Genomic DNA, 14,552 nt, shown 5'->3' with positions numbered 1-14,552 from the left:
ATTAAATGATAAATTTATTAATAGTATAGCATTATATATGTTAAATTCTTCAAAAAGTAAGATAGAACATACACTTGATAATTTTGTTCTATAAATTTAAGTTATGTTTATGGTTATTCCAATTAATTTAAGCTAAAATGGATATTTTCATAATTTTATCACATAATCAAGGAATAAATGTATATTTTAAGATGCTAAAAACAGTCAATAGTTAAACTTAAGGGAAAATTAAAGGCAGAAATGGTATAGTGACTATTTGAAATATTGGTGGTGGAGTGACAATAATCAATTTATTTAGATGTGCAATTAAATTTGCACTATAAAAGATGCATAATGGAGGATTAGAAAGGTCATAATGGGGGATTGAAATAATAACATAATAAAGTTAAAGTTGATGTCAATTAGGGTTGCAAAAAAATAATAAATGATGTTGTTTTCTAGTTTTTGAAAGTCATGAGAAATAAATTTTGTCGCTTTCTTGATATATATAGTGGCTAATCAAATAATCAGGGATTAAAATCAATAACATAATAATAAAAATATGGAAGTTTAAGTTGATGTCGACTGGTTTGCGTAAATAAAAAGTATTGACTCTTAAAAAGACATCAATTTTATGAAAGACAATAACGCGGTTTGATCCACTCTATAATTAATGATGTTATTTTCAAATAACAAAATTTTCTAGCTTTTGGAAATTTTGGAGAGAAATTAATTTGGTCGTTTTCTTGATTGACGGTAATCAAATAATGGATGACTCGGAAAAACCTTCCCTTGTTTTTTTATTAAAATTTCAATTTTATTCACGTAATCTATCCAAATCAGGATGAATCATCAACACCCATTTTTTCATTTCTAATTTAATACGTTTTCATTATTATTGGAATAAAGGAATTCAGAATCTCATTAGAGTATATATAACTTAAAACATTTTTTAATTGAAATTATAAAAATTAGCTTTCTAGAAGGATTATAATTATATGGGGAGGAGACCAGTCCATTAATGTCAATTCTTCCAGGTTGGTGAAATTGTACAACCCTAGGTGTTTAGGAAAATCAGTTAGCATTTTGTTAATTTAATTATTTATTTTGCCACATCTGTAACTTTCACTTACCTTGAGAAGCCATCACAGTACAATTGAAATTAGACTAAAATTATTAACAAAAGGAAACTCATCACCCGAATGCGATGCTACTTCTTAATAAACTCAATTGCCAAGTCTGTAAATGTTCTTTCTTCTTGTATTAGATTGGCGTTTTAGTTAATAGACGGCTGCCGCAACTGATAAGGAAGTGGTTTAAATGCTCCTCTGAGCGAAGTCTTGTCAATACTTTAATTCACTCATATTTCTTGGGTGGGCAATATTAATATTGCTACTAATTCTTTGGTTTATCAGAACCACAGCTCCAACTCTTCTGGAGCAAATTGAGGAAAATCTTCCTGAAGATGTTGATTTGATTTTCTTTTTTTAAATTAGCAAGATAGACTTGAACGTGAGCATATTCTGGGGGTTAGACAGATATGGAAGTTGATGTTATTCAAAAATAAAAAATAAAAAAAATCACGTCGTGATGTTCGGAACAAGTCGTTTCAGTAAAATATGGATCACCTTCCACTCATTTTAGAAATCTTACCATTTTTCTTGTCCTTTTTTGCTAAATTGTATTTTTTTCCACACGGCAAAAAATTAAATTCCACACGTTTTGCTTGTCATGGAATTCTATGTACCTTTTTAAATTTTAAAAAACTTTAGTTAGTGGAGTCAACGGGACTAGAAATTATTCTTGTAGAGTTGTAGACTTGCAGGGCAGCCACCGGAGTCCACACGTTTTAATGTTTGTTTACTGTCATTCTCATTGTAGGTCATGTCCAACTCACTCAAGAATCCAACTCTGCATAAACGCCAAGACATAAAATTAAAGACTTAAAACAGAGTTTTAAGTAATTAATTATTTAACTTAAAACAAATTAAACAGGAGAATTTTATTATTGAATTCTACGTTGTGCTACTGTTGTCACCCCAGTCAATTAGATAATCACTAAAAATCTAACTCATACCAAGAATATGTACCTTCTTTTGCTATGTTTCAGGGAAACATTGAAAGCACCACCAACTGCAAACCCAAAAGAACGATAGAAAAATAAGGATGATGACTAGACTTTTGGACACGTGTATTTCTCAAAATTCCTTCAAAATGTTGAGATAAATGCGAAGCGCTTGGAAATATTACTACGCTTTTAATGGTAAAATTTTATTTCTTAAGCAAACGTGATTGGTACTTGAGAATCTTAATAAAGCACATACATAATGGTTTTAAGCTATATGTTAATTGAATAAAATTGTATACTACAAAATAGTAACTGGAAGTCATCCATATTTTAACAAGATAAAACCACCAATGGCACCAATAATAGTTCACATATAGATCACTAATGCTTCCTAACATCACAATTACATAGGATGATTTAAAAGTGATATGGAAACTGTCCATATCAATTAAATTATCATCTTTTTCAGTGCTAGTTGAATCTTCCGGCACGGTTGCAGGTGATAAATTATCATCAGAAGATTCTTAAATCTGGGGGCTTGCAACAGTAGACCAGCATCTCTCAGAATGTATTTTATTTCTGAAATCAACACCCAAGATCAATGATTTGTCATTTAATAAACTATTATTATCAACATTAGACTACGTCGTATCAGATCCTGGAAAAGTACTAGGACTGTGCATTGTTCATAAACTGTTATTATTGCCAGCCGATCCTGAGTCAATTAGGTAATCAGAATTAGTCCACCCGTTTTCATTCATTGGAGGGAATCGCAAGTCACACCATAACCCAAAGAGCTGGAAATGATGTATTGTATTCCTGAATTCACTTGCATAATCTTCATCTTCGCACTTGAAGACATGACGAGGTATAACCTAAGAACAATGATTTGTTATGTAACTAATTGCTTTTGACTTCAGACCACTGTTTGAAGGCAAAGTTGAACGCACCACTCACATTATTATGGCCTAAAGAGCAGTAGACAACTCCTTGCACATATTCTACATCGCGACAGGGACGCAGGTCCTTCAATATCAAACAAAAACTCGGTCCAATCCTTTTGTAAAATGCTCTCACTAAAGAGCAGTTGACTTATTTGGTTGTTTTCTCCAAGTTTTCACCCATTAATTTTCTTCCCTTTCTTTCCAATTTTTCATTTTCCTACAATTTTCCACAGCAACGCGCTTTGAGCTAGCAATAAAGAATAATTGAGAGAGATTGAGATGACAAATGGATAGAAACTAAAAGTATGTGTGTTTAATAAGAGAACGATTATATCCTTTTAATATATTTCAACCTAAAAATTTACTTTAAATATTTATAATAAATAATAAAATTATGATAATAAAAAATACGAATAATGTATATTTGTAAAAAAAAAAATTATGTGTTCATTTTGAAAATTAGAGAATATATATAAATATGATTATCAAAACAAATCATAGAAGTGTTGTTATTTTTTCCTTTTAAAAAATCCACCATTGTAAAAAGGTCCAAAGACGTCTACACCTTTTAGAAGTCTTTGGGTCTTTTTTTTTTTTCTTTCATTTGTATTTTGGTCCACAAGACCAAAAATTAAATTCCACACATTTGGCATTTTGTGGAAAGTACATTTCCATGTTTTTACTTAGAAAGCAGGTGGAGACGTGGAGTCAATACGGCCAAGTACTCAATTATTGTTAGTTAGTAAAATAGAATTTTTGGGCGAGATGAATTTGTTGTAAAATAGTTTTTGGAAAAAATAATAATCATGGGAACTTGTCATTATGTCTTTATAACAATTTACTACTGCCAAATCTTTACAGCTTCTCATCTCTGGTTCAATTATCGCCACAAAGGCACAAGTACGTCCATTGTAAACCAATCGATAGAGATCAAATTTCAAACCATGAACTTGTGTTATCAGCAAACATCTAATCACTTTAGCAATTTGTATCGTTTAATTAATTAGTGATCAATCTGAAATTATAGAGGTTGGCCGAATATTCCCCTAAAATTAATTAATTTTACCGAAAGAGAATTATTAGACAGATCAAGTGTGTCTAGTTTTTGTACTGTTTTGTAACAATCAATTTGGAAACTCTCCACTCAAGTTAACGTCTTAGAGATCAACAAACTCCTAATGATGCTAATGGAAGAGGAATTTATAAGAGGAGAAGAGAGAATAATTACCCTTGATCAAGAAAGGTGCCATTAAGTTTAGAATATGACAGTCAATGACAGAAAAATTAACAAGCATGTAATCCATGACCAAAGATTTTAAATCCTTGAAATTTAGATAACCTAAAAATTAACATTGAACAAGAAATAAATCATCAATGCCACTTTGATCACATAATCGATGAAACTAAGGATATACAATCAACACCTGTTTATTTTACTATTAAATTGCTATTTTTTCTGTATTAATTAAATAAGGGAATTGATTTGGAGAAACTCTCACTATAATCTATGAAAATCCGAATATAATCAATACATATTCATTTTATTTTTAAATTAATACTTTTACATTTTATTTGAAGGGATTTGGTCTCAAAAAATCTTACTGTAATATATGTAACTTAAACTTTTTTATTTCTGAAATAAAAATTAACTTTTAAGAAGGCTTCATATATGGAGAGGAGACCAGTCCATTAATGTCAATCCTTCCAAATTGGTGAAATTGTGGAACTTTATTTAATTAGAAGGTGCAACAAACTTTAGCTTTAACATATCTTATTCTTTGAGACTATTAAAACTTTTAAATTCTGTCCACATGCCCACCCTATCAGATCCACAAAAGTAGCAGACAAAATGGAAGAAGTATGCTAAGGGGCTGTTTGATTTTAGTTGTGGCTTACACCAAAAATGCCCCGATCAGATGTTAAATAAACAAATGTACTTTTACTCAGTTTATTATTTATTTTTACATAGAAAAGAGAATTAGGGGACAGATCAAGCGTGTCTGATTTTGCGTTGCTTTCTAGCAATCAACTTGGAAACTTTCCACTTAAGTTAACGTGTGAGAGCTGATGGAAGAGGAATTTGGAAAATGTGCCAACAAGTTCGTGACCTGACAATGAGATATATAGAAGTTATATAATTAGAATTTGGGGGACCAAAAATCGTGACTCTAATTTTGCATATATTTGATTATTTCAACACTTGTTTGGTTTTGAATGGTCCAAGAATGACGTTATAAGTAGGGATGTCTCTACTCCACTCGTATTTCGTAAGGGAGAAAGACGTTATAAGTAGTCTCCACACAATTATATTTAATTGAGGGAGGTTGAGTCCGTGGGGACTCGAACCATTGCCCTCATAATCATGCTTAACTTTGAGGGCAATGGTTCACCACTGTGCTACAAGCCCAAGTGGCATTCTTGGAGGGGTATTTGGCTGGGCATGTGCTTCATAGACTAAAAATGTAATAATGTAAGTCCCATGTATATATATCTTATTGTAAATATCAGTGTAATGACCTGCTGTCATAGCAGTTATATATATCTCTGTGTAATACAGTAACCTGATGCTTAATCAGTTCAAAAAAAAAAACAAATGGTCCAAGAATGGCCAAGTGACAATGAGACTTGGAAGTGATAGTTTGAACTTTGAAAAAGTGAGATCTTCAATTGATATTAGATAAATGACAGTAGATGAGGATATATTTCCAGTAAGCTTATGGAGAGAGACACATCAAACTTGAAGTAAGAAGTCATATTTTCCAAGCACCAAAGATAATTTATTGTACCCGGAATATAATTATGGTCAATAAAAGAAAAAACTCTTGCAGATGCATCAACAGATTGGGTTGAAAAAATAATTAATCCTTTAGCTAATAACAATTAATGAATGCATAAAATCTTAAATCTTTTGACATAAACATTAAATATTAATTTTATTAATAGTCACAACCTTAGGCAGGCATAATTTGGTCACGAAAACAATAAATCTATACGTTCTTAAAGACTATTTATTATAATAAGAAATCAATTAATATAATTTTTATAAGAGGAGAAGAGAGAGTAAGTACCCTTCATCAAGAAAGGTACCATTGAGTCTAGAACATGATAGTCAATAGCGGAAAAATTAACATGAGCGTAATTTATGACCAAATATTCTAAATCCTTGAAAAATTTAACAAGTTGTTTCAGTAAAATATGGATCACTTTCCACACATTTTAGAAAATTTATCTTTTTTTTTCATTAAATTATGTTTTGGTCCACACGGCCGAAAATTAAATTCCACGCGTTTTGCATTTGGTGGAATTCTATGAATTTTTTTTTTTATTTTCCAAAACTTTTGTCGGTGGAGTCAACGGGGCTAGAAATTCATTGAAGGGTCCCGAGAATCAAATGTGTGTACTCAATTATTGTTTGTAAAGTTGTAGACTTGTAGGGCAGCTACCGGAGTCGACACTCAACGCGTTGTAATGTTTGTTTACTGTCAATTTCATTGTTGGTCGTGTCCAACACGCTCAAGAATCCAATTCTGCATAAACACATAAAATTAAAGACTTAAAACAGAGTTTTAAGTAATTAATAATTTAACTGGAAACAAATTAAAAAGTAGAATTTAATTATTGAATTCCACATTATGCTATTGAAAAAAAAAAAAATATTGTTGTCACCTCAGTCAATTAGATAATCACTACAAATCAGCAGCTATGGACAGAAACTTGCAATTAGCTAATCTGTAGTTACGAGTTTGATTTCAAATTCCCTGTACCGGAGTTCCGTAAATATTAAGCACCTTTCACTCATTTTTTCTAATTACAATATTATTCTTAGGTGAAATTACTAAAATAAGAAAATAAATAATTATTAGTTTAATTATTATCTATTATAATTGAGAATTTAAATTTGTTATGCCATATAAACCTAGGAGATTTTTTATATTCTTAAACTCTTTCCTAATCGTTCAAATATTGCATTGATGGAGGAAGAAGAAATGCAAAGAAAAGAATATGATAAAGAAAAAGTACTTAATATTGCATTGATGGAGGAAGAAGATATGCAATGGGAAGAATTTGAAAACGCTGAATACGTTTGCTAGCTGGAGTTGAAATTCAAAAGCTTTACTTTTCATTGTTTTGGTGTTGATTTGATTTTATTTTTTTAAATTAGCAAGATAGACTAGAACGTGAGCATATTCTGGGGGTTAGAAAGATATGAAAGTTGATGTTATTCAAAAAATAAATAAAAAAAATCAATCGTCGTGATGTTCGGGGCAAGTCGTTTCAGTAAAATATGGATCAACTTCCACTCATTTTAGAAATCTTACCATTTTTCTTGTCCTTTTTTGCTAAATTGTATTTTGTTCCACACGGCAAAAAACTAAATTCCACACGTTTTGCTTGTTGTTGAATTCTATGTACCTTTTTAAATTTTAAAAAACTTTAGTTAGTGGAGTCAACGGGGCTAGAAATTATTCTTGTAGAGTTGTAGACTTGCAGGGCAGCCACCGGAGTCCACACGTTCTAATGTTTGTTTACTGCCACTCTCAAAATTATTTCTCAAAATTCCTTCAAAATGTTGAGATAAATGTGATGTGCCTGGAAATATTACTACTCTTTTAATGGCAAAATTTTATTTCGTAAGCAAACGTGATTTGTACTTGAGAATCTTAATAAAGCACATACATAATGGTTTTAAATTATATGTTAATTGAACCACTCGGGCAGTAGCCCGAGTGGCCAGGGCTGCTCGCTGGAATTGAGATCTCATTCAAAGAGAAAGATCTCAAATATCTGGAGTTTCTTTTTGTATATTATATGGATGATCCGATCCGCAAGGACCATGATTGGGAATTGTTTGATCGTCTTTCTCCGAGTAAGAGGCGAAACATAATCAACTTGAATTCGGGACATCTATTCGAAATCTTAGTGAAAGACTGGATTTGTTATCTCATGTTTGCTTTTCGTGAAAAAATACCAATTGAAGTGGGGGGTTTCCTCAAACAACAAGGGGCTGGGTCAACTATTCAATCAAATGATATTGAGCGTTCGAACCCCCACAAAAGCATTGTGGGGGTATTTCCTTCCTCAATTAATTTGAGTGAAGGTAGTCTTCTCCCTTACCCATGAGTGAGGAGTAGACATCCCTCGAATATTTGTGAGGGTTAAAATCTGGGCAGAGCTCCATTAGCATTGATGTCAGTTGGTCCCAGTAATAGTCTGATTTGTAAATATCAGTAATAGTCTGATTTGTAAATATCAGTAATAGTCTCATGTATATGAGTTGTAATCTGAGCAATAGTCTCATGTAATCAAAAAAAAAAAAACTATATGTTAATTGGATAAAATTGTCTACAACAAAATTGTAACTGGAAGTCATCCACATTTTAACAAGATAAAACCACCAATGTTGCCAATAAGTGTTCACATATAGAACACTAATGCTTCCCGGCATCACAACTATATAAGATAATTTAAAAGTGATATGGAAACTGTCGATATCAATTAAATTATCATCTTTTTGAGTGCTAGTTGAATCTTCCTGCACAATTGTAGGTGGTCTGTTTTCATTGCAACTCTTGGGCAATGGCAATCCACTGAGAACAAGGATTTTCCTCATAGCCACTCCCCTCAAAGGTTGTAAATTGTTTTAGGGTGTGGCTATTATTAAGAGTTGAGTGGTAAGTTTAGAGTGTGATTATTAATTTTTTCAAATTTTTTACGTGTTTTTGTTTGCTTTTAATGGTTTAGGCATCAAGTATTAAGTGAACATAACAAACAAGGGAAAGTAAAGTTAGGATAACATATACATATAGAAGTCTGAGTTTAATTAATTTGTCTCGTTTTATTATTAGTTAGCAGCTATGGGCGGGCACTTGCAACTTCATTTTCAATTCAACTTCACTGTGTATTTGTTGTTCTTTTTCTTGTATTACATTTGCTAATTTTAGTTCATAGAAACTGCTACGATAATTGATAACTCAGTTGGAATCCCTTGGTGGAGGAGGTTGAATCTAGAATTTGTCGAATCGTTGCCAAATGCCCCAATCAAAAGATTCTTAAATCTGGGGGCCTGCAGTGGTAGACCAGCATCTCTCAGAATGTATTATATTTCTGAAATCACCTGCACAACCTTCATCTTCTACTTGAAGTGGTAATGACGTATATAACCAACACCCATGAACAACGATTTGTCATTTAATAAACTATTATTATCAACATTAGACCACATCGTATCTGATCCGGGAAAAGTACTCGGACTGTGCAATGTTAATAAACTGTTATTATTTCCACCCGATCCAGAGTCAATTACGTAATCAGAATTAGTCACACCATAACCCAAAGAGCAGTGGACAACACTGCTCTTTGCATCCGTTTGGGGCAGCTGCGCTGCCACAGCGCAGCTGCTCCCCACCCTAAATTCAAGGGGAATATCCCCTATAATATAGGGTGGGGAGCAGCTGCCCCAAACGCACCCTTTATCGCTGCGGTAAACATCTCCATCCCCATGCAATAGGTAATTTCCTCTGTGGGTTGTGTTTTCAAATTCTTCAATGTCGAGATCATATTTACCCAATTTCAGTATTTGTTAACGATGATTGTACTTAGTTTTAACTAGGTTAAACCTCATGAAGATTAATTGACTAATCAGGATAATATAATTAATTTCATGCTATGAATGTATCATTGCGAAAGTGCTAAAGTGACAAATGCTTAATAATATGTTGACATCATAAAATCTACCTTGATAGGGTTCTTGCTAGTGATCATCCTATTACTTCACTACAAATCACAAGGCCACATTCAAGGAACAAAACTTCCCTCTTTCAGCATATCATGTCTGGTTAATTCTTCAGTTTCCTGTACTTGAGCAGGGAAAAAGCTTATGCATAAACAGCTTCAAATGAGGAAATTCGCTCTGTGATCTTTCTTCTCTAACTCTGCAAGATTGGCAACAACTTTGTTCAAAGAAACACTCATCTTTCGTTTCTCGTAAAACCTCAAGAACTTCAGCCATCTCAGTACATCAATATTACAGTAGCTGAAGCCTCTTTTCCTAATGAAGTTATGCTCTGACCTAATTGCCCTGACCCAATTGCCCTGACAGCATTATAATTACTGGCATGCAGTGCCATTAACTTTTCAATGTAGCTTTTGCTAGAAAGCTTTGGATTAATGATGACAAGTAATGTTGCACCCTTTTCATCAAGACAGGAGCAGGTTTTTGCAGATCAGCAACCAGCCACTCATAATCTGACAAAGTAGCTTCAGATAATGGCTCCAAAAACTCACATCTGGCCAGAATTTCAGCCGGGGGTACTCCAACAATTAAGTTAGTATCCTGACTTGGTTTACCCTTCAGAAGTTCTTCAGGCAACTTAACCAGAGTAGTTTCAAGGGCAGAGGGAGATGCGCCCGGGATAACCTCTTGCTTAAAAGGCAATGCTCTCGCTGTTTGCAAGCAGAATTCTATCCATTGATGGATTAATGGAGATGGACCTCTGACCCGCCCTCCAATTTGTTTTGTTTCAAGTCTTGAGGCAGCAGGGATTGCCTATAAAGAGAATACAAACTTATTAGTCACATTATCGCGTTTACTGATCACTAATATAAGGAGATAACAATGTGAATATCGAAGTAGAATGGCAGGCATGGGTATACCCAAAGATCGGCCCATAAGCTAGCACCAGACTTGGGAACAACAACTGCAACATTAGACATACGTTTGACAGCAGGAAGAACATCACTACTCCACCCAACAGCAACCCATACATCTCCAATTCCAAATGCCTTCAGATAGTGTGTACTGTCAAACAGTCGAGCCTATGTAAAACCCAATAAATGCAGATATTGTAATATTGATACCGGTATCGACAAAGATATTAGCATCTAAAACAAATTATTGTATAAGATAAACAATGGGTAGGAGCATGGGCATTCTACATATTGTTAGATATCTTGAAGCCCTCATAATAGGATTGATCAAATGTTAGGTAACCTAAAAGATGCGACAGCTATTTTTCATATTACATTTGCCCTTAACTCAAACTGGACAAAGTAGACAATTTCAATAACTAGAACTTATAGATGATTCTACTAGAATACTATTCACAGTAGATTTATAACATTTATAAATCAAAACCCATCATCGTTCACCTGAAAGACTCTTGAGTTGCACAAACCAATTTCACTACGCCATACCAGAACTTTGTTGAACTTTCCTGGATCCACCTGATTGCACCTACTATCCCCCTTCATTACAGCTAATAATCACATGATTTAATTTTTTTGAAATTGGCATGCCAGACAAATTTGGTCAATTACAAACCTATTTCTGCCTAAAAATGCATCCATCAGAGGACACTGACTTCTTCTTGTCACTTCATTTTGTTAGTCTCTATTGCTCGCGTATTCACATTAAGGAAACGAACCAAATGACGCCAATTTACCCACACCACATTATTATGGGTTTTCATTGTTTAGGGTTTTTGTTAATTTAATGAGACAGAATCTCACATCCCTTGCCATTTCTTCAGCTAAATTTACGACCAAAAGCCTTTATTGCATCCATCTCAGGAGAGAACACCAACATATGTATTAATATGTATGAAAAGGAAAAGACAACACTAACAAATGCATTCATATGTATGAAAAGGAGAGGAAAACACTAACATATGTGTTCATATGTATGAAGAAGCAGACTTTACAAACAAAATCAGTTGTCAGGCAATAATATGCAATGACCAGATATCATTTCTTTAAGAGTACCTGGTTTGCCAATAATGCCAGATTCTGCTGAACAGAAATCTTCCCACCAGCAACTTGCAAATCAATATTGTTTGAATTGTATGATGCTCCCATATACTTCAAAACTGAACCAATAACCTCTCGGGGAGAATTAACCATTGAAATTCTTCCTGCAAGCTCAGGCCGCCACAGATCTTTCCAGTCCTACAATCCATTTTTATTAATCATGTTAATGTGCATAGAATGCAGATATCTCAAAACAGCATCAACAAATTTCTCATTCTAATTTCCAGTGTGAACAAATTGTGTAATGACCAGTGCATGTCAAAATATATAACACCTCTGCAGCCTAATCCTTCCCGTTCCAAGCAGGCACGTGTTTAAAATGAGGAAAAAGCAGCCATCATATGCCCAAAAAAAACTACCATTTGGCAGTTCATTTCAGAAAACAACTTCAAACAAGATCTTACCAATTGATGACCAAAGAAACTTCGCCTCATCATTTCTACATGTCACAATGAACAACATTTAAACATCAATAAACAGGATCAAACCAGTTTTATTATGTTTTTGGAACGTACTGATAGTCTCACACTAAGATGATGAGGAACTGTAAAGAGGTTACCTGACTAAAGATGTTACTTTTTATTGTTAGAGCTTGGTCAGTATTTATTTGTGTGGGCGAAATTTTTATTTTAATTGTTAGAAGCAGATATCCAGTGGGGATTATATAAAGGTTGAGAGATATCTTGGTATAAAAAAGGGAAAAAAGAATGAAGATCCGCTGTCCTTATTCATTTAAATTTTGACCATTTTTGAGACAAAACTTGACTACAGAATAATATAATACTGAACTGTTTTCTTCCCATTCGCTCCCCATATTCTTTATTTTGAGATATCTTCTCCAAGCTAACCCACGTGTCAAAGCATACTTCATACATTAGAAAAATCCTCCATCATTACAGATGATAATTTGAATTGTGAGACATGAGACACACTGTGTGTTTGTTTTACCAAACTCAAGTTAGTTGGCTATGCTAAACGACATTGACGGTGTTCAGTGACAATATTCAGATCAAGATTCTGTAACTTTTTGGGTCAAACTGAACATAATTGAAAAACTAATGATCAACCTACAATAGGGGTTAGTAGTTAGACCAATTGCCCAATCTTAGGCAAGAAAAATTTAGTGCTACTGACCGTCTATCCCATTTTGAAGTGCTCATGTCGCATTGTGACGTCAGTTAGCAGGTTTCAGTGGCATTGACCATATTTATTAATTGCATCGAGCAGGAGGTTAACCGCACTTTCCTAGGATCCTGGATGATGTCTACTATGTGGCCTTAGAAATCGGAAGATACCCCCACCTTCATAACTCCCTAGACATTTTAATGGATATTTTAATTGGCAGTCAATAGCTTCTCATGGTTATCGTATCTTAAATTCTAATATTAACCCTGACTTACGAGCTAGCACACCCAAGGAGACAATATTTAATTTTTCTAGTTCACATCCTAGCAACTCACTTATTAAGTGCCATCACTCCATGCTACAGTAGCATAGCTTCTCATTGTTCTTAGTGTACATTTGACTACAACGAAGAAGTTTAATAAACCATTTGTAGAAGATAATATCATTGAGTTTATAGACTCTTTCAGGGATACCATTATTACCCGTCAATGAGATGCTTCTAAAGATATTATTATCAAAAATATTGAAGAGAAAGGCAGTCTTGATTTTGTTTCATATGAAACTAAATGAGTTTAAAAACAATTATTACCTCAATCGGAGCCAAATTATGCTTTCGAAATTTACTTTTCTTGTAGGCTATCACCATTGTGCCCCACCTGTATGGTGCCGCCCATATTTTACCTCGAGGATCAATTTCTCCTGCGTCATTCCTGCGTAGATATACCTGAGCCTTCGTTAGTGCAAATAAAAGCAAATAAACAAATAAATAAAACGACTACAAAGGGTAACACAAATAGAGAACAAATTACATTACCAAATTTCAATGTAAGACAATAAAAATTATCGGGTCAAAGACAAAGATGTTACCTTCCATTTGTGACTTAAGCATTTGAACCAATCTTGATCTTCAGCTCCAGCTATTGGCTCAATCAATCTCTTTTTAATGGCAAAACTAAGCCATGAATCACCAACACTAACCAAATCAGCAGCCATATAAGGAGCTGACTTAGCCTTAACTTTGTTAAAGGGCACAGATAAATTATTAACGATCCCATCAATGCTAGCACACAAATTCATCTGAAACTTCAATCTCTTTCCTTGACTTCGCATAAATTCCTTAACCCAAGATTGAGGCACTGAATTCTGAAGAGAAACAACCCTTAAAGGTACGGTCAATGCGTACGTTTTCGATTTCCAATTCTCAAATTCTTGTTTCAATTTCTCATCCTCTTCTTGGTCTGGGCCTTGATTAAGCAATTGGTCTTGTTGGGTGACAATTGGAGTGAGGGGGAGCTGTGCGGGACCGGCCGAGCAAATACGAACTCCGAATCCGAGAAAGAGTACGACGGAAGCAGAAGCCAGTTGAAGAGGGAGCTTGAAATGGAGATAGAGAGGTTGTCGGTCATTGTGAGCCGTTGGATCAATGTGGGTCCGGGATAATCTGATGGCCTTAATTGAGCACTGATTATCGGAGACACGGAGACGGGGTGTAGGGTATGACAGTCGAGAAAGGGAATCTGAACGGTTAAGGTTTGGTGTCAGTACGAGTGGAGAAGATGATATTGATAACGCCATGACCATACACAGGGCGAAGGCGAGCAAGTGCAAGACAAATGAATTTTGCGATTAGT

At 34.1% G+C, this 14,552-nt stretch overlaps 1 protein-coding gene across 2 annotated transcripts; it reads right to left on the bottom strand.

Annotated features, from left to right (window-relative positions):
• Positions 1-9,673: 9,673 nt before the first annotated feature.
• LOC112098310 lies at positions 9,674-14,552 on the bottom strand. Of its 2 annotated transcripts, none has more exons than XM_024184298.1 (5): positions 13,789-14,552; positions 13,511-13,645; positions 11,752-11,934; positions 10,645-10,806; positions 9,674-10,537 (listed from the first exon to the last, which is right to left on the bottom strand). In XM_024184298.1, the coding sequence occupies exons 1-5, from the start codon at positions 14,500-14,502 to the stop codon at positions 10,118-10,120; spliced, it is 1,614 nt and encodes a 537-aa protein (XP_024040066.1). In that variant the 5' UTR covers positions 14,503-14,552; the 3' UTR covers positions 9,674-10,117. The 2 variants fall into 2 exon arrangements, with proteins under 2 accessions (XP_024040066.1, XP_024040067.1); XM_024184299.1 differs by having other exon boundaries at positions 10,421-10,537; positions 10,707-10,806.

Source organism: Citrus clementina, unplaced genomic scaffold (genome assembly GCF_000493195.1).
Source record: "Citrus clementina cultivar Clemenules unplaced genomic scaffold, Citrus_clementina_v1.0 scaffold_5, whole genome shotgun sequence".
NCBI classification, from domain to species: Eukaryota; Viridiplantae; Streptophyta; class Magnoliopsida; order Sapindales; family Rutaceae; genus Citrus; species Citrus x clementina.
Note: the sequence above shows the minus strand (reverse complement) of the source record. Positions and strands in the feature narration are given on the sequence as shown.

Excerpts from the sequence above, each read along its gene's own strand:
- LOC112098310 (XM_024184298.1), bottom strand. The coding sequence starts at position 14,502 with ATGGTCATGGCGTTATCAATATCATCTTCTCCACTCGTACTGACACCA. Across the intron at positions 11,935-13,510 it reads ATAATTTGGCTCCGATTGAG|GACTGGAAAGATCTGTGGCG; the intron begins GTAATAATTGTT and ends AATGGATTGTAG. Across the intron at positions 10,538-10,644 it reads GCTTATGGGCCGATCTTTGG|GCAATCCCTGCTGCCTCAAG; the intron begins GTATACCCATGC and ends TTCTCTTTATAG.